This window comes from Micropterus salmoides, unplaced genomic scaffold, assembly GCF_014851395.1.
Source record: "Micropterus salmoides isolate LMB-PRFRI ecotype aquatic unplaced genomic scaffold, ASM1485139v1 Ms_hic_scaffold_6, whole genome shotgun sequence".
Classification (NCBI taxonomy): domain Eukaryota; kingdom Metazoa; phylum Chordata; class Actinopteri; order Centrarchiformes; family Centrarchidae; genus Micropterus; species Micropterus salmoides.
The window spans coordinates 21,386,988-21,406,995 of record NW_024044348.1 but is presented as its reverse complement, the minus strand read 5'-3'; the positions used below and the strand labels follow the sequence as shown (position 1 = coordinate 21,406,995).

The 20,008-nt window shown below is 39.4% G+C and overlaps 1 protein-coding gene across 1 annotated transcript in view; it reads right to left on the bottom strand.

Annotated features, from left to right (window-relative positions):
* Positions 1–1,691: 1,691 nt before the first annotated feature.
* The window catches only part of prtga (protogenin homolog a (Gallus gallus)), a 32,781-nt gene continuing 14,464 nt past the window's right edge, over positions 1,692–20,008 (bottom strand). Inside the window, exons 9-19 of the mRNA XM_038702195.1 lie at positions 18,219–18,524; positions 17,228–17,416; positions 11,341–11,436; positions 11,022–11,208; positions 10,195–10,322; positions 9,570–9,740; positions 7,906–8,085; positions 7,660–7,783; positions 7,406–7,547; positions 7,000–7,113; positions 1,692–6,191 (exon numbers count right to left, since the gene is read on the bottom strand). Of these exons, the coding sequence (XP_038558123.1) occupies positions 5,757–6,191; positions 7,000–7,113; positions 7,406–7,547; positions 7,660–7,783; positions 7,906–8,085; positions 9,570–9,740; positions 10,195–10,322; positions 11,022–11,208; positions 11,341–11,436; positions 17,228–17,416; positions 18,219–18,524 (2,072 nt within the window). The 3' untranslated portion in view covers positions 1,692–5,756. The remainder of the gene's footprint in view (positions 6,192–6,999; positions 7,114–7,405; positions 7,548–7,659; positions 7,784–7,905; positions 8,086–9,569; positions 9,741–10,194; positions 10,323–11,021; positions 11,209–11,340; positions 11,437–17,227; positions 17,417–18,218; positions 18,525–20,008) is intronic.

Here is a 20,008-nt window from a genome sequence, read left to right as displayed (position 1 = left end):
GATAAAGACCTTATAATTTATGTATACTGATTTATTTGTTAGGCTAGGCTTATTAGTTTGTTTTTTGTACAATGATGGTAAAATAATTTCATAATGATTTAATAATTCTCTCTCTGCTGCTAACATGTAATACCAGTGGAGGTCAGTGTTATGCCAATTTTTGTAAATTGTTGTCTGCAAGGTGTGTGTGTGTGAGTGTGTGAGTGTATGTGTGCAGTTTTATCCAAGGACGGTTAAAATCAAGGGCAACTGGATTTGGCAGAAGATGTTTCTTCATTTCTGACTGATAGGTAGGGAAACTCAGCTATTTAACCTCTATGGGCTCATTATAAAAGTGATCCATAGCGCTGGTTCTTAGTGCCTCTGGCAGTTCTAACAGACCATCATTGGTCACCTGAGGCCAAAAGTGAAGTTTGTTTATAGTTTCCTGAGAAGTGATTAAACGGATGTCCAGGTTTGGCCTCAGGTGAGGATGACTGAGAACCTTGACAGACATCATGCAGTTTTAAAGTGACAGAGATATTCAGATTCATCTGATGAGTTGTAAATTACACAGTAAAAATATCCACATTAAACAATTTATCTAAGAATAATAAAATAGACAAATGTCGAACAGCCCCTTACTTCAGTTTTTCTAATTTAAAAAGTGTGTAGCTTATTATTTCATTATTATTGATACAATTAATCTTTGAGCAGCTTTTTGATGTTGTAGCTGGTTAAGATTGTGCTAATTTTAACTACTTCATACTGTGTTAAATCTAAAAAAAAAAGGCCTCATATGAGCTGATCTGTAAACTGAAGCAGTGGTGGAAAAATTTACTCTGTACATGTTACTGCTGTACATGTAAGTACAAATTTGAGATATTTATTCTTTACTTGAGTAGGCTACTTTCTTTTCATGCCACTTTATTTCTTCTATGCAGTTAAATCTCAGAAGGAAATATTGTACTTTTAATAATTTGACAGCATTAGTCTTACACTTTATAAATTAACATACATAAAAACATATGAAGAGCTTATAAAATATGATGATGTTTTGTTATATAAAGTATACCCAGTCTCCCCAACAACATAGTTGACGCCATATGCAATATGTTTAAACATCTGCTTCACCTTAATCAATTACAGCAATAAGTAATAATAATATAATGCTATAATAATATTTAATAGCATAATAGCATCACACGCCATTTTTCAGTACTTTTGATACTTCAAGTGCATTTATCTGATTATACTTAAATACTTTTTGTAAGCAATATTTTGAATGCAGGACCTTTACTATTAGTATTTTTACAGTGTGGTTTTAGTACTTTTACTTAAATAAAGGATCTGAATACTTCAACAACAGAGTAGAAGTATAAAGTAGCACCATTGATTGGAGTGATCACCTGAATTATACAGTTTGTTATTAGCTCTTTTTGTGGGGCATTTTGAAAACTGATGACAAACATGCTGTATTGTTCTAATAATGTCACTTAATAAATACGTGTACATAAATACGTGGTTTCCTGTCTCGAGGGCCCTTCAGGGAAGTTAAGTTGGATTGTGGATCAAATGATTAAACATTGGACTATTTGCAGTTACATTATGTTAAAGATAAAATAGAGAGTGCTGTTTCATCTTTGGATTTGGATTTTAAGCAGCACGACAACTGAAAGCACGTTCAGTAAACACAACGGTAGACAAGTTGCTATTTTTGTACTTTTATTTGAAGTGAGAATCAGACTTCTTCATAATTAACCAAAGTCTAAAATCTCCTAACTAAACATTTTTGGCAAAAAACAACCTGCGAGTGATTTTCCTGACAAAGACAAAACTGACAAAATATATCAAAACAATTAACAGAAAATATCAGAAAACATCATAATTACAAAAAAAGGTACATTCCATTTTCTAAACCTGCTTTCTCTTTGAGGAGGAGCAGCTGTGGGTTCCCCTGAGTTTGACTAAATGACCCACAGCTCTCCACCTCACATTATTTAAACACAACATTACTGCAAAAGGGAGAACGAAGAGCGAGTCAGATCATACACGGACCAGACTCTCAGTTTTATCACATACTCGGACATAATTCCAACATAACACCATTCACAAGATGAAAGACAGCAGACCAACTTTCCAGGTCCTTTTGTATGAGGACTGTACAAAACATAAATACCCGAGGTAGCACTTGCACACCTGCGTGAGCTGCAGAAGGCCCAATTCAGAACCAGTATGACTCCAGTATGTTTGTATGTGTGTGTAATTATCACTACTTGAAAACTTAAACAGCAGCAGTTTTTGAGAAGTAGGTCCGTATATAACATAGTGCTGTTTTAAGATTCTGGATTGAGCCCGTAAAACTGATAATACAGGATATATGAAGACATTATAGGGTTCAAGTTAAAATGGAAATATATATATATAAAAACATTTTGTCTTGAAAGACAACAGATTAAAAAAAAGGAAAACTTGACTTTGTGGAAATAAATGATGATTAACTGTAACATTTTCATCCTGATGCTTTCTAAAATGAGTACTAGAACATTTCACACAAAGACAGGATTCTTTCAAAATGATCTCTCGCCAATATGCAACGGTGACCTTCAAAAAAAGAATTCTTTGTTTTACATTGTTTGCTTTTCAAAAAAACTGATTGTGTCACTTTTCATCCCAAAAATCCCCCTTGATTGAATCCTCTGCAGAATCTGCTGATTAAAAACGGGGGAAAACGTTTATGCACCCGCTGACTTTTCTACAATCATAATGATGTATATGATTTCATAATTATGATTTAAAAATTATATATTTATATACGATATAATAATTATGATTTGAAAATGATATATATGATATAATAATTCCAAACTGCAGTAAATTCAGTTTTAGAGATTAAAATGATCTATATAAAGGCATTAAATTTGAATACTTGTATTTCTTGTTATATAACTACTTTAAGTATGTCCCATGTGTGGAATCCTCCCAAACACAATCTTTCAAATCATTTCGTAAATTATTTTTTACTCATTCACAAGGCGGAAAATCAGCAGGTGCACGTTTACACAGGACTGCACTGTTGCAACACAGACTTCTAACCGATATAATATACTGTATTTAACTCTTATAATTTTCACCTAAAATGTACAGACATCTGTTTGCAACAGCTTTCGAGGAACTCTGCGACAGGATAATTTGGCTCGTGTGCATAAAAATTGATTACTAATTGTCATTCCATCGTCATTATGTGCCTGCGTATCCTGCTGGCACTTCCTCAGAGTTTTAACCTGCAACTCCTTTCGTTGTGGGTCAAGGCCACTAAGGTGCAAGGCTTTGTTTGAGGAGCAGCGCCTCAATTCATCTCAAAGGCCGCGTTTCATCTTTGGTATAATGTGTTTTTCGATTATTTCACATTCCTCAGTAACCTTCTGCCAGAGATTAGTTGAGAGACTAAAATAAACTCAGGTAGCAAACAACTCTTTGGGTTATAGCATCACGGTCACCGCTGCACATTGGCAGATAATACAAAACTACTTGGCAGACAAGTGCTAATCTTTATCTACTCTACAGCAAAACAAAACAAACCTACTTGGAACTAAAGTAACTACAACGTGTACTCAGTGGTACATTATCTTCTAACAAAAATATAGATTTTTTTCAAAGTAAAACGTTCCATGGTGATCATTCAATTCTTCACTTTCATCTCTGATTAAACACTTCCATTGCTTTTACTACAATCATTCTTCATGTGTTGCTTCCTCATGTGGAGCTTCTCCCTCAGAAACATTAGGCTTTGGTTTCAGCATCTGAGGGACACTTCCCGCATTAAGGCCAATTATAAAGCTTTTCTCTACCGACATGACACTGCAAGCACTTCTGGTGTGAATCTTTACACAAATCAAAAGGAAGAAGTCAATAAACACAAGAGTCTGTTGTAAAAAAAACAGACGTTATAGGACCTGAGGAGAAACTGCAGAGGGGGTTTCCACTCTGTGGGGAGGGCAGCACAAACATCTGAGCTAGTAGCACACAATGTCAGACATACATTCATAGCATATTCTATAGGCAATTACACTCTACAACCGTTTAGTACTGAGAAGATACCCTGTCAGTTCAGCATGTAACACTACATGACTTTCAAATGTACTAAACTTTGTTCCCTGAGTTTAGGAAAACAACAAGACAATAAAATTAATTCTTAAACGAGGTAGTATAAAACAGGAATGGCAAGGGCAGCTGCTCACTGACGTATAAAACAAAAAGCAGACATTCGTTTTCATACCATTACTCAACAATGGACAAAATGATCAAAACGTATTATTAATACTGGCTCAGTACCTCAGCAACATCTGAGGAGATAAATAAGAAACTGTGTGTGTGTTTTTTCCATCCTTCAGTCAACACAGGCGGAGAGGAGAAAGCTGCAGCGCCCTTACCAACCACTAAATCAGAAAAAAGTAAAAGAAAATCACAAAATGGGATGACAATCAGACGAAAGTCATCAGGAAGTATCAAACGTAATGTAACTGAAGCAGCCCATCACATAACGTAGGTATAAGTAGTTATTAAATATACAGTGGAAGTTTACCCGGAGGCAAACCGAGGTAGATAATCAGTGAAAAGGACCTGCGCTTCCCTTTCGCTCCAGTGATAAACTCTCTTAAATAATGTCAGAAATGTCACTTTTGTCACATTTTTGACAGGCTTTTTAAACATTCATGGTGGGTGAGTTTTTTTCCCAAAAACATACAAATAAAGAGAAAATAAAGGACATTCATTAAATGAAAAAGAAAGAAGTAAAAGAAATCAAATGATGCTCTCTGCCAATATTTTATACTGTAAAAGGCTTTTGTTGGCTTCTTGTTCATTGCGTGTTGGACCAAAAGAGGATTAGGTTTAAGGTTTTAAAAAAAGGGCTCTTTGTTTCTTTACACCTCTCTCTCACTCTTACATTCAGGCCTGCGGTACACTTGCAACAGAAAATAACTGCAGGAGGTTTACGTGGATGAATATTAGTCAAATCCGTCCTTAGCTTGGCTCGTTGTTGTTGTTTTCTAAGTGTTCTGAGTGTTACCATTATTTCCTGTTTCTCTTGGTGGCAGCTATGTAGTTTAAGGATTAGTTAGGTGTAAGTTAGGTGAGAAGATTGATACCACTATTATGTCTGTACAGTAAATTTGAAGCTACCACCAGCAGCCGGTCAGCTTAGCTTATCACAAAGACTGGAAACAGGGGGAAACAGCTAGTCTGTCTCTGTCCACAGTTAATAAAAGTGTAAAAATGACAATCCTCCAGGAAGTTACGGGTCCCGGCTAAGAAATAATCCAGCACAACAGCCAAAAAACCACAACTTGTTGTTTTAACACTTCATACACAAAATATAACAACGATGAGCTTTAGAGGTGCTGATTTTGTTCCTTTTGGAAAGAGCCAGGCTCAGCTGTTCCCCTCCCGTTTCCAGTCTTTGGGCTAAGCTAACAGGCTTCTAGGTGTAGCCTTACATTTAACAGACTAAAGAGTAGTATTCATTCTCTGCCATAAAGAATCTGTGTATTTCCCAAAATGTTGAACTATTCCTTTAAGTTTTCACTGCCCTCACTGGCATGGATAAAAAATATAGGACGCCGCAGTGAATACATAGACATTTCCATGATGTGACCTGCACAGCTGTTTTTCTACTTCAGTCCAGTCTTTTGCAAGTACACCGCTGCCTAGTACACGCAGTCTCTCTCTCTCACACACACAAGCACACAAACAAACACACACACACACACACAGTCTCACACACACTCAGGCACATGTCCACACTCTTGGAGAGAAAGTGCAGACTGGGAACAGCTCTGCGGTTCCTGATGACAGCAGCCACTCTTGATGGACTCCATTAACTTCAGGTCAGTCTGACTTTTCTCCAGTGGCTCGCCAGGCTCTTCCGCAGGGCTGCTGCAGTCCGAGCCTCCGCTGTCCTCCGCTGTCAGAGACGGCGGGCGGCTGCTGGGACCAGACGACAGGTTGGTCATCTCTGTCTCGTCGTGAGAGTAACGACCCGAGTCACCGGTTGCGTGGCTGCTCTCGCTGTTGGAGGAACCCTCCGTGTCACCGGGACTCCAGAGGAGGGCCTGCGGGGTGGTAGGCTGGCCTGGAGACATGGACAGCTCCTCTTCAAAGGTCAACACTGTGGTACCGGGCTGGAAGGAGGCAGTGCCATGTCTCATATTCTATAGCATAGAGAAAAAGTTGCTTCAGTTAGTGAGTGTTTATGGCTATGGTTTATGGTGTAGTTGTATTGTACATTTTGATGTCACAAATACGAGTCTTTTTGAAATGATTTTCCAAGCTGTGACGTCTACAGTATTTAATGCCTATTCATATTATATTATTATATTAAGGACTTGCTAAATGTGTTTCCTTTCCACTTAATTTTGTTGATATGCTTGTGCCATACGAATCCCTGAGAACCCTTATGACGTCTGGGACTAGCCTACTGGCTGTCCCAAGAGTCAGAACAAAACAGCAATGTGTTACCACACGACACAAACCTGGAATAACCTCCCAGCTGATATAAGACAAGCCCTGACTCTGATTGTTAAGTCGAGGCTAAAAACCTTTCTCTTTAATACTGCCAACTCCGAAAAGCAAAGGCTAAATCTCCTTAGCTTTGTTCTTAAAAAGCTTTAATCGTTGTAAAATTGTTCTTAATTTCTTTAAATTGTGCATTTATTTATTTTATTTAAACTTCTTTACCCTCCTGACATCCTTCACAGTTCTCACTTACAGTTAATTAATTTGACCAAATCAGAAAAAACAATCAAATTCTTCTGTTTTGGTTTAGTTAAGTAAAAGCCAAGGCTCAGGTTTCGGTCTGCAATCTTCTTTTTTTTAAAGCCAGGTTTTTATGCTTACTCTCTTAGGGCAATGGTGACTTTTTTGTAATTTCAAACACTTGATTTGCATTGAAGTTCAGGGGATTTTCTTCAAATTACTATTGACAAATTAACGAGCAGGACTTGTGGTTCTTAATCTTACCTGCACTGACATATTGTCCTTTTTCACATTACTGCTGAAGGAAAACCATTTATCTTTCTTCTCAGTGCTGGGCTGAACAGGGCCGAGACAATTGATAATGAGATTACTTCCACCCTACAAGTGAAAAACATATATATTTTAAGTATGAAAAGGTATGAGCCACATCCAGTACTGACTGTAAAATAAATAATGTGGCTTTGCTTCTCTTGTTGATTACGTCAGGGTCCCCACACTTAAATGTTTCCATATAATATTAAATTTCCATGATTAAATAATAAATTAACTCCATATTATGTTAAATAAATTTAACATAATATGGAGATAAATTATTTTATCAAGTTTCCCAAAAGTTGAATAATATTTAACACATTTCCAAAGTCTTTCCAGGATCTTAGCGACTGTGTACCTTTGTATCAATGAAATGGTTTTGACTCATCATTGGCACGGTCACATCGGCACTCTCAGCTTGCCCCAAAGAGCTCAGATGTGCTGCAGCCGAGGCAGATGTATTCTCTCCTTCTCTGTACATTTTAACAGCTGAAAATTTCCTGGAGGGAAACAAACATGACGTCACTACAGACGAGGATACTCAAGAAAATATTACGTCTTTTTCTAAGGACAGTGAGCCCTGCTGTCACTGTGTTCACACATACAATGTACCTGTTTTTGCCTCTGCAGATGATGATGAAAGCGCAAATGATGATGCAGATGAGCGCGATGCAGACTCCCACAGTGATCCCTGTCATTGACTTTTGGTCCAGGTGGTAGAAGCCATCGGAAAAGGCTGTGAAGGATGAAGGCAACGCTGTCAGATAATCAATCACATGCCAAAGTGCAACCTCTAAAAGCTTAATCAGTTTCAAGTTCTATAAAAGGAAGAATCCGTATCGTAAGATATCAAGTGACCTGTGGAGTGTGCGGAGCCACGGGAGAGCCGGGGATCGTGACCAGAGGAGAGATCTGCTCGTACTGTCAGCTCCACCATGTGAGAAAACGGTCCGTCACCCATGTCGTTGGACGCAGAAACTTTCACCAAGTAGAAGTGGCCAGGCTTCAGGTTTTCCAGCAGTGCCATGGTGATGCTCCCTGATGGTGAGATTAAACTCTGGTGTTTAACTGCACATTGTGAATGTATCGTTGAAAAAGGAGTTTTCGTTTACTGGTGATTGCAGCCCTTGTGTATGAACAATGTAATCAGCAATGTTCAATATTCACAGACAGTCAGGAATGACAGACTGAAGAACATGTTTGGACTTCAATTGAAGACTATAAGAAGTGGTTAAAAGGTTTGGGAAAAGCTTCAGTATTACGTGGGCTGTGAGTTAAGATTGTGTTGTCATTTGTCAGGGATACTAGAGATTATGAAATCAGTATATCCCTAAATCTCACAAATAACCTAAACAAAAAACAAGTTTCTTACTATTTAGGTTTTTTAAATTACATCAGATTATTCACTCTGAGGTCGTGTAGTGTGGAGCTGGAAGGAGAGAACTAATTTTAAAAAGATCACAGAGTTTGCTTTGTGAACAGCTTCACTTTTGACCCCTTCACAAGGGGCAAAGGGGGAATTATGTCTTTTTTTTGTGTGTTGGTCATCTGCTCTTCAAAACACCTATCTTGCATCTCAAACCAGATACAACAAAAGTGAACTGTTGTATTTAATTTTTTCTAAAGACAACGTCATAGGAAACTCAATCTCACTTTAGAGTTTAGTAGTAAGTAAGTAGTAAGCATCTAAACCTGTACACAAAATGATGATGAAATGAAACCCATTTTAAAACATTTGCCCCTGACATAGTTATGGACACAGTTATGTCTACTGGTTTAAAGAAATTGTCTATAGAGCAACTAGAAACTGTGCACCAAACATGAAGCCAGTATGTTGACTATTTCAGTAAGTTTCTCCATGACAGAAAGAAGATTCTGCTTTTTACAGCAGCCAACACTCAAAACAATCTCAACTCTGTGGTGTGCTTTTTTTTTTTGCTAGAGAAATGGGGGAATATGGGATGGGGGGCTTTGTGGAGAGGGGAGTCTCTGGAGTATTTTACATTTATCTTCATCAACATTGTTTTTTCTTATCCCTTTTTATTTATTGTATTTAGATGGTTCTCTATTTTGTTTGTCCACCGTTTGTTTGCCATTCTGCTTAGATATCTCCTCTGTGCCTGTAATATATGTGAAATGCAAGTGCTCATAAAAAAAGATGTTGGCTTTTCTTGCTTTTTCACATTGAGAATTAGAGTTTTAAGCCGTATTAATCTGTATTTGTTTTTAAATAACACTGGATTAAACACAACTTCAGTGATAAACCAATTGAAATCGAAAAGAGAGAAGTAAATGCATTAAACACTGCTGCACTATGATGGTAATCTATCATTTCTATTTGCATAAAGTGCATCATTATGGTCAGATATGGTCTGTTTTAGATAAACAAGTGGTTCTAAATGGTCTTTGCGTGAAACCTTCAATAAGAAGGTAAATAAAAGTCTGTTACTGATTTCCAATGGACCATTTGTGTGGGACAGGAGGAAGGCTCTCTACGCATCTCTGTCCGCTCTCTTACTTACCTTCTCTTTGCAGCACTTGCCATTCCCCAGCTATCCAGGCATGTCTGGAGGCGTACAGGATCGTGTAATGTGTCACAGCTACGTTGGGTTCATCCGGGGGTTTCCATGAAACCAGCGCCGTGTCCTCCTCAATCATAGTCACTTTCACGTTGGAAGGGGGCAGAGTGGGAGCTGGGTGGGGATGGATAAAAACAACAAGGTCAAACACAAATACTATGAACATCATACAGAATACAAGGTGTCCTTTTACAGCTCTGAGCAACTTTAATATCTGAAAATAACCATTGTTTGGATTACCAGGTTTTCACGGGTAAATACAGTATGTGAAGAAATTACGAGGCGGCCGATAAAGTATTTTTGAGGCTGATACTGATATTGATATTTGAGAGTTAAAAAAATCTGGTAATGACGATATATTTTTTTGTCTGTAATGTAATATAAATGTGAAAGTAATGGTGACACTGTTTCAAAACATATCTTTGGCATTTCTATACTACAGTTTCTCTTTTACATGTGACATATTTCCCCCCACAGCAAGACTTCCTAACACAAAACAGCAGTACCAAATGTCTGCTACACTTCAGAGATATAATTAATAAGACTGAAATGTTTATTTTGCGCTCACCGTCAGGGAAAGTGCTCTGGTAGACCACAGGGCTCCAGGGGCTGGACAGCTGGTCAATGTGAAGGCGAGCGGCAAATTCGTACCTGGTGTTGGGCTGCAGATCTCGCACCAGGAGGCTCTGCTCACTCCTGCAGAAGAATTTTTGATGTCAATGTGATACAAAATAAAAACAAAATACATTCAATAACCTCCAAAATAAAATGATGAATGCGCTGAATGTTGTGTGTTTGTTTGCCTGTTGTTTCTGCTCCATGTGTTTGCATGACTAGCTAGCTAAAGTTCTCATGTGATTTCATGCTCCTGGCTGATGTAAGCCCCAGTTTATGTTATCACTGAATTGGGAAGATCTTTATTTAATTTGATCAGTATGATGATAATTGTACATTTAATTTCAACAATGTAGCTAGCCATATTAATTCACAGATGTTGTTTGTGAACTGGTCCTGTAATAAAAGGTCTTGCCCAGCAGATGGTGATATGGAGCTGTGCTGGCAGTTAGACAAAAGAGACAACTAGGAGGTTCTGGTGACCTGTAAAGTTTCCCCAGCAAGTGAGAGGAAAGTATTTAAGGTATGTTGTTAGGTGTAAAATGTTGTAAAGAAACAGTTTAGGTGATATGAACTGTGAATCAACTGATGCTAAAATGTGAAATTACTATATATATATATATACACAGTACAGTGCAAAAAGTGTGGAAAACTAAGAATAAGAATCCTATATAAATATAACCACAATATGTCAAATGTGTGAGGTTCAGTCCCCAAGTCCCCCCCCCAATGGATTAAGACTGTTTTACATGAAGAGTTGTATTACGAGGGAATTCTTACGTCTGCAGGTAGAGCACCAGGGAGGCGTTCTGCAGGCCGACTGGGTTACAGCGGACGGTGTAGTTGACCGCATGGCTGGAGGTGAATGCTGGTCGACCCCAGTGCAGTAATACAGCGGTGGAACTGTTAGTCTTGGCATACAGATTGTGCGGAGGAGGTGGAGGCGGCACCATGCGATCTCTAACAGCTGAGTGATACATTAAAAGTAATGTTATTTCCCGCACTTTGGTAGTTATAAATAGGGTAGTACAAGCGACATCATCATTAATTCAGATGCATTGAATTTTTATTTTATTTTAAAGTATATTGTGGGACTTACAGACACATCCAGGGGTGCTGATAGTCTGGTCTGCCTGGTAGCCATCCCCAACGAAATTATAAGCCAGAAGTTTTACGTGATACTTCTTCCTTGGGTCTACAATAAGAAAATGAAAGAAACCAAAATATGTTAATAAATCACATTATTGAAATGTGAAAAACACCCCAAGATCTTGCTACATAATACATCAGCCTATGTGCGGTCTCAGATCTGGACTTCAGTTTATATCCATAGAGATTTTTTCTCACCAAACACTGTAATAGTTGTAATAATCATTTACAGTGGACCACAACACCAAGACAGGTAACAATGTGATTCCTACAGCCAACAGGGAGCAGGGCGGATACATGAAATGAGACCAGGAGTGTGTGGGTGTGGGGTCAGTGAGGTTTTCTTGTTTGATGGTGTGGTGGGAACCAGAGGTGAGGCAGTGCGACAGATGCTCAGTGACGTAAGTCCTTTGGTCAGTTTCTGCACTCAGGGCAGCAGAAAAGAAGAGCTCCACTATCCATCACCCTTTTGAGTCTCCGACCCCAGTCAGGCCTCTGGGTCAGTGGTCAGTGGCCACTCCCATTCAGATCCAGAATCTGGGGGTTAAATCGACGGACAAAATCCCCTGGGAAGGACATCACTGACGGTCAGCAGCAGTTGCAGGCCCCAGTGACCCTGAAGACCCTTCGCTGAACAAAAGCCATCTGACCACATGTCCCTTTTAACCCTAAAAGAATTATGATCAGAGTCCGATTTGAATGTTGCTTACAATATCGACACTGTGTGGAAAAAAAAAACACACACTGATCCCCAACCTCTTTAACTAATGTTTCTCGCACGCTTGGTCACAGTTTGGTGTGAGACGTGAAACTTTCAAGATGAAAATACATTTTTGCAATACTTTTTTCGCTTGACAAAATACCATTCACCAAAATACCAATACCATTTTATTGACCCTATTATTACTATTATTACTGTCTATTCTGCAGAAAACAATATACGCAATTTTAAAATGTATATTTCTGTATGAGACATTTAGGGGCTCTAGAGAAGAGGGAGACCACAGGAGATGAATTTGTGTCCACGGAGGACAGAAGTTTCAGAGGGGTGGAGTTGAGCTACTTGCACCCCCATGCAGCCCCGAGGAGTTTCACTGGAGCCAGACCAGGGCCAGCAGGTCAGGCCGAGATTAAACTCTGAAAGAATCTGAGGTCATGGGTGTAGAATATGAGATGAGCCTCTTTTTTTACTACAACTACATGGCTTTGACAATTATAAGAGTAAAAGAAAAACACTAATCACCAATTTAACCAGCATCATGAAATGCTGTGGGAATTCTCTGCACAGGGTAGATTAAGCTCTAGCATACCACGGCTGAGCAGGGAGATGATCTGAAGGAAAAGAAGTTCTCTTGATATTTTTATTTTCTTGTTGCAAGAGATGAATAAAATACCAACACTTTTTGTATACAGTTTCCAGCCCAGTTTGTTATGGCTCAGCCTCTAAAGAGGAGCAGGCACATGGTATGTAACTCTACCCAGCCCCACAATACAATGGGCCTGCCATAATTATGCGAGAGAGTAGCTCTGCGAGGGGGGGCAGCTGTGACATAGGCCACGACCTTTGACATGGAATCTGGGCAAGCTAAATCCTGCAAAAGGAGGGGCTCTCTCCGAAAGGTAGGGGGAGGGGTGGGTCAAGCAGAGGAAGTGAGTGGAAAAATATGGAAACACCATGAGTCAAACTAAAATGCAACCTAATAGGTGATGACACCTGTCTGATAAGAGAAATCGTAGGTCTGTTTTTTCACTCGACCAGACACCAGAAACTCTTACCATAAAACTTTAAATCAGGGGTTTTCAAAGTCTGAGTCTACAAGCCTCCCCTCAGACAAAGCTTGGGATACGGCGCCCTCCACACCACATCTTTAGTTTACTTGGTAAGTTTCACTCAATTCCTGGATGCCTATGATGATTATATTATTTGATTCCGTAGACGCTCTGAGCCAAGATATCCTAATATTGCTGTTTGACATAACTTCTGACTACACCAAATAGTTTTAAAAAAACATCTGCCCTTAGGCATTTATTAGTTTCCGACTCTGATGGGGGGGGGGGTTCCCCAACACTACTGTATCTCTGAACTCACACAGGCTATTATATGTGACCTCATTTTGATAACTAATGCAATAAATATTGTAATATTGTTTCACTTTCATTCACTGAGCCTCCCCTGAAACTGTTTGGAGCCCCCCTGGGGAGGCCCGCCTCACACTTTGAAAACCCCTGCTTTATATGATTAAATCTATTTTTATTATATCCCAGTGTGTCCACAAAAAAAAACAACTAAATTTAACAAGACCAGTATGTTACTTATCCATCCATAATATATACACTTAGACTGTGTACTAACCTGACAAATATTGTTTCATTAACCTGATAAAGCATTAAATACAAAACTAGCGTAACAAATTATAAATGTGTCTGCGTTCCTTCACAGTATATTCTTAGAGTGCTGTGTTCAGCTTGAGTTGCCATTCCTTGAGTGAAGACATGTTCCTGTCCTTCCCGCTGTGATGAATCTCGCATGGTCTAACTCCCATAAATTATGCTGTTTGGTATTAAAGGGCATATTTGAGCCATTTGTGGTCCCCCACCCCCACCTTTTTTCTTTTTTTACAGCCAAAATGCAGATCCCGTTGGCCCCTGAGGTTTTGTTCTGGCCTGCGAAAGGCCCCCCAGGCCGCTGCAAGCCAGGCCTAAACAGGAGCCATAAATGTCAACTCCTGCATGAACCCTAAAACCAGCATCTATCATCTCGCTCTCCTCCCCCTCTCTTTTGCCCTTACTCACACAAATCAACATAGTGACGCAAACTAACACACATGCACAAGTTAAGCACAAAATTACCTTTTCAACTAATGACCAGATTACAAATCTAGTTTTCATACCAAGCAAGCTTTGTCTCATGTTTAATCAAAGGAGTGGACATGTTGCAAGAGGGCCTGCAGCTGTGAGATAAATCTACAGTTGTGCACATAATGCAGCCTGGTGCCAACAGGTATGAGAGGTATTTAAGCTTCGACTTAAGACTACATGTTCCTCTCACAGGAAAGGTCACATCAGCATGTCATTTATACCCAACTGGAGCCTCTCAAACACATTCCTGTCTCTCAGCGTGTGCTTTCAATCATCTGGATCGTCATGATTGATAATTTAACAGCCAGCGCAGAGCATGTCCTGCATGCTGCAGCTGTACACAGAGCTGAGTCAGCAGTATTCAGTTTTGCCACAGCTGATTTCAGTTTAGAAATCAATTAACTGGCAAAAAAAGGGAATGGCCGCTGTGTACAACATCACCGGTATTACAGGAAATGGCATTTACAGAATGAGCAGATTTCATTTACAGAGATCGATTGATGGGAGAAATCAACATTTAGCATTTGGTAGTCCCTTATTATCTTATGTATCATAATTGTGGATACAGAGTAGCTCATATGATCCACACAGAAGATCTAATGTATGCCCCAGACATCACCTGATCACCGTTAAAGTGAGACCATAGCGTAACTTCTGAAAGAAGAAATAAAATATTCTTGAAAGGTGAAACTCATGAGCAATAAGATGTAAAACATTGCTCAGTTCAATACACTCAAGGGTTTTGCTCCTACAGCCTTACTTGGTCTGGTATGACCAGTAGTTTATATGTTAGCTAATGCTGGCAAACTGTAGATACAGTAGATGTTTTATAATCATTACTGAGTGAGTTCACTGACTCTTCTCCACTTCTGCTAATGTCAGAGTAGGTTTTAGCATTTAGGATGGATTTTTATCAGAATAGCCTCTAAATGTGTATACCTAATTAGGGTTTAGATTTTCCTGTATTCAAGTTGGCTTTCAATTCCCTTTTAATAGAAATGTTTTTAAAGCATTGCAAAACCTCTTGTATAGATTTTCTTCTCAACAGATTCACCTTGCCTTTGATTAATGGTGCAGCTCTTACAATAAAGTCATGTCTTGAAGAAAGAAGTAATAACAACTGGTAAAAGCCATTTAGTGAAATTCCTCACAGCTCAGCAAGGTTTTCTCTGATGCAGGATGTGTTGCCACACAGAAAGTCAGATGGTGGATTTTTACACCCCTCTGTCCTTGTGCACACCACTGCAGCTAACCCATGAGAAAGAAATCAAATCAGAATTGCAACATAGTGAGCTCATGAGAAATGCTCATTGTTTGGCCTACAGCTCAGTTGGTGAGAGGTTGCATTTCCTTTAAGTCTTGACTAATAAACTATCTTTGTGGCTCTCAAAGCCAAACAGAATGAGAGTCTTTGATGTCACTGCTCCTCCAGCAACACCGCTCAAAGCAGTCATAAAACACATAATAAATCTGCCTCCACAAAGCAGCTTCCCTCTCTTCGACACACACAGCCCTGCAAATCTCATTTTACAAAGAGGAACAAAAAGCTAATACTTCTTATTCAGCTAAAGCTTTCATTTTGATGTTACTAATTGTATTGATTGGCTTAATATGTATCCTCTTTCTGCTAGAACATTTATTTAACATTCAGAGCGTTCTGAATTAAAAAACAAACCACTTAAAACTGCAGGTCAATATTAATACACACCAAAATAACCATTATGACAATAAAATAATAATTCAAAGAAATTTAATGAAAGAAAACACAAATGAATTTTGTGGAATTTTCTCAGCTACTTCCTGAAAATATTATTAAAATGGTATGATTTTATGTTTAGCTAAGTTAGTTTAGTAGTTATTGTAATTTTATCAGCCTTAGTGTTCATTATTATTAGTTTTATCAGTATCAGTATTATCAGTAGAAACAGGAGTAGTTGTAGTTGCTGTAGGTTTTCAGGTATAGGTGTAATGTAGCACTAGCATTAAAGGTAGTAGTGTTTAAAACACCGAACTTAATATCTAACTAATTAAATGCCTACAGCATTTAGAGTTAACACCTATATATAATTTATAGTGCCTCCTCATCTTTCTTTCTTTCTGATCCCGTTCGAGCACAGAACCTCCTGATTTACAAGTCAGCTGCTGGCCACCTGGTTGACCCCCTCTGGCCACAGATGGTCAGTTGTCCACTGCATTGGCCTGATCCCCCTTTCCTCTCTCAAACAGAAAAAAGCCTGAATGAATCTGACCTAAAGGCCAGCAGAGCTGTGATATGCCCCAAACACCATCCAGCAGCTGTTGAAAAGACACACACACTGAAATCCCGCACAGAGGTTGGGAGGTCATGGAAGTGGGATATGGTGTTGTTCTGTTCCACGGCTAATGAACCACTGCTCAACACGTGACAAGACTTAAGCCGATTAATCACTTATAGTTTGGCTATCAATAGATGCTGCTGCTGGTTTTAACCAAACGAGTCCACCTACCAAAACTATTTCACTAAAGGTTTTGTAGAGCTTGAACATTTTAAATGATGACATGCAACGATATGCAAGTTTTGGGCATCTTACACTCATATGTAGAAATGTGTGGGTGCAGCTCAAATCCTTCTTTGTTGTCATACTTCTTCATATACTCTTTGTATTTGAAAAGGAGCACTTCTTTTGACCCACTTTAATCACTAACATATGAAATGTTATTAATTATGCCAGTAAGGCCAATAATTATACTAATTTAGGAATTTGATCGCAAAAATATACTTTTTCACATCGCAACCGGCAGAATTGATAGGAACTCGTACCGCAAAGCACTAACAAGTTCTAGAAGTTTTAAGAAAGGTACCTTGAGCAGCAAGATGCTCTAAAATCTAATCAGATCATCCACTTTGTAAAGGGAACCATTAAAATACTGTATAATGTCCTGAATACCAGGTACCACAGCAACAGGACGGAACTCAAATGAGCTAAAACAAAACTCACCAAGGCCTCCGATGGTGTGTGTATTAGCCGAGGCACGCAGCTGAACCGGGGCATTCTCTGCCTGGCTCTCCTCATGGTAGAAGAGCCTGTAGCCTTGTACGCTGGCTGAGTTCCTGGGTGCCAGCTGCCAGCGTGCCAAAATAGTGGTGCAATTCAAAGGCTCCAAATGTAGATCGGGAGCCAGAGGAACTGAAGAGCAAAGAGTCAGAAAAACATTTGTATTTTGACAATGATATTCTAAGAAGGACTTTCAATCATACACTAAAACAAGTAAGGTTCAAGTGTTCACAAGTGTTCATTTCAGGTTCATGATAACAAAAACACACTGAATAAAGGTCCATGTGATCAACATGTTGATATGTGAGTCAAAATAAACACATGTGATGCACAGAGGTGGTTCCTGAACAGGAGTTTTCTTTGAAAAGAGAAACTACCATCTGATCCCAGCTGTTTCACACTCAATGCAGACCAGAGAAAACCACGCTGGCTGTCACAGGAGCCACATTTTTATTTTAGGAATGAGGGGAATGAAGGTTACCAATAGAAGAGACTCAGCTCTGAGTTTAAACTGGAGACAGGGGGCAATAGAGATGGGCAGAAAAGACAAATCCTCCCCTCCCCCGCCTCAAAGCTTCAGATGTGGCTCTAAGCAGCCATATACTCTTTCCCATTGTGAGGCCTGAGTCGCTCCCTTTATGACCCATGACTGAAACCCTTCCAATGTTACTGACAGTGCAGGGCAAAGGTCACAGAGTAACAAACGCAATGCCTTAACAAGATTACTAGAGCAGCCTCTTCTTTTGGCTCTGTCTCATGGTTTAAACAGAAGAGAAGAATTCAGTGATAAATAAATTTTTTGGGTCAACTTCCTCTATGTGTTCATCTAATTCAATGTGCAGCTACACGTTTGAATTTCAGAAAATCACTACGTTTTTAAGTCATCTTTGTGCCATTTCAGAAATTGTGTAGACAACTCTTCCAAATGTTGTACCTCGAGCACTGGATGCCTTTGGAGTGCGATGGGACGTCCAGGCAGACTGCTCACCCCACCCTATGCTGGTGGCAGCAACTATACGCAGGAGGTAGATTGTATCGGGCTGCAGGTTTTCCAGGAGATGCTGGGTCTTCTCTCCAGGTAGCTCCACCTGTGCGACTGTATTCTCCGCACTGGTGCGAAAAGCCAAACGGTAGGCAGAGACTCTGCCACGACTCAGCTTGTCCGGGAGGGGCTGCCAAGACACCTGGATGTCCATGGGGCTATTGCTGGTGAGGCTGAGCTCAGGGGCGCGGAGGGGAACTGTGGACCAACAAGATAGGAAGGTTAAAACCAGAAGTCCTTTGAGCCAAAGAAAACAGAAAAGCCACCCTTGAAGCTTTTAATAGCTGTTCTGTCTTTTAAAAAAATAGCGAAACCTTAGGAGGGGTTCAGAACCTACAACAAAAAAAATTCTAAACAAACTAGATCATCACTGTTGAATGTATTTTGATAACCATCTACATTCATTGGCCTCCCAGTGAGCTAGTATGCATGTGTGTGTATATCTATCTATATATTTTTTTCGCTATATATAAAATTATGATAATTTGTCATTTAGCTAACGATTTTATCCAAAGCAACTTACAACTGCCATATATGCCACATGTCACTTGCCTCTAGAGCAACTAGGGGTTAAGTGTCTTGCTCAGGGACACACTGGTGGATGTCACATTGGGAATTAAACGCAGGTCTCTCACACCAAAGGCATGTGTCTTATCCACTGCACCATCATACTATATAATATAGGAATGTTTTTTAAGATACTTCTGCCTTTAATGGATAGAGGGGGGATGAAGAGGGGCATGGTGTTCTGTTAGGAAATGCAGTGACTTAAACCAACAGTGACAAAATTATAAAGCGGTGTGTTGCGTGGTGTTAGAAGACGCAGATATAGTGAATATTTTACAAGCATGGACCAGGTAAAGCAAGGCTTAACACACCGGGTTTAGCATAAGCATAGATAATATGTAAATTGTAAAGATATGAGTAGAGGAAAAGTCTGCTAGCCGCTAGGATAATTTATGCAGTGTAAAATGCCATAGGCTTAAGTTAATAATGGTGACTAGCAAGTTATAGCAGTTATAACCCCTGTCGTCTTGGCTCGAGCTGAAGTAAACATGCAACAGTCTGGATGAGAGAGAGTTTGGGCTTTTTAGGGAAGGCTGAGGGTGCCGCTGAAAAGGGAAAGGGTACACTGGATTTATGAGACAAAACGAGTGTCATTGCGAAACAGCATGCGGCTCAATAATCATTTTATCTCGATTAACTTGTTTTAATAATCTATGGAAGCCAAAAGCAAAATCATGATTAAAATTTGATTAATTGCACAGCCGTAATACAAACTCACCCTAAATCTGAAAGACAGAGCAAATCACGGTGGCTACGTCCTGTTACACTAGTGTCCTGTTAGTAGTAGTATTATGTGAAAATCTGACACATAAGATCGTACATGTTTAACTAATCAATGTAGTTCTCCCTAAGTAGAATTTGATTAAATTGTCCATACCATGGGCATGGTATGTAAATATACACACTTATACACATCTGCTTGTGTATGTAGGCAGGCACACACATACATGTACACACACTGTGTCTCCAGCATATGCTGTAAAGAAACTTAGCTCCCACTGGTGTACCGCTGAGTCTAACAGTCTGTTTAAAGATCAATAATAGCACTGTTTCTCCTTTATCTGTCCATCTCACTCTTAAATACAGTACGACTTTCTCCTGACATTGTTTTCACT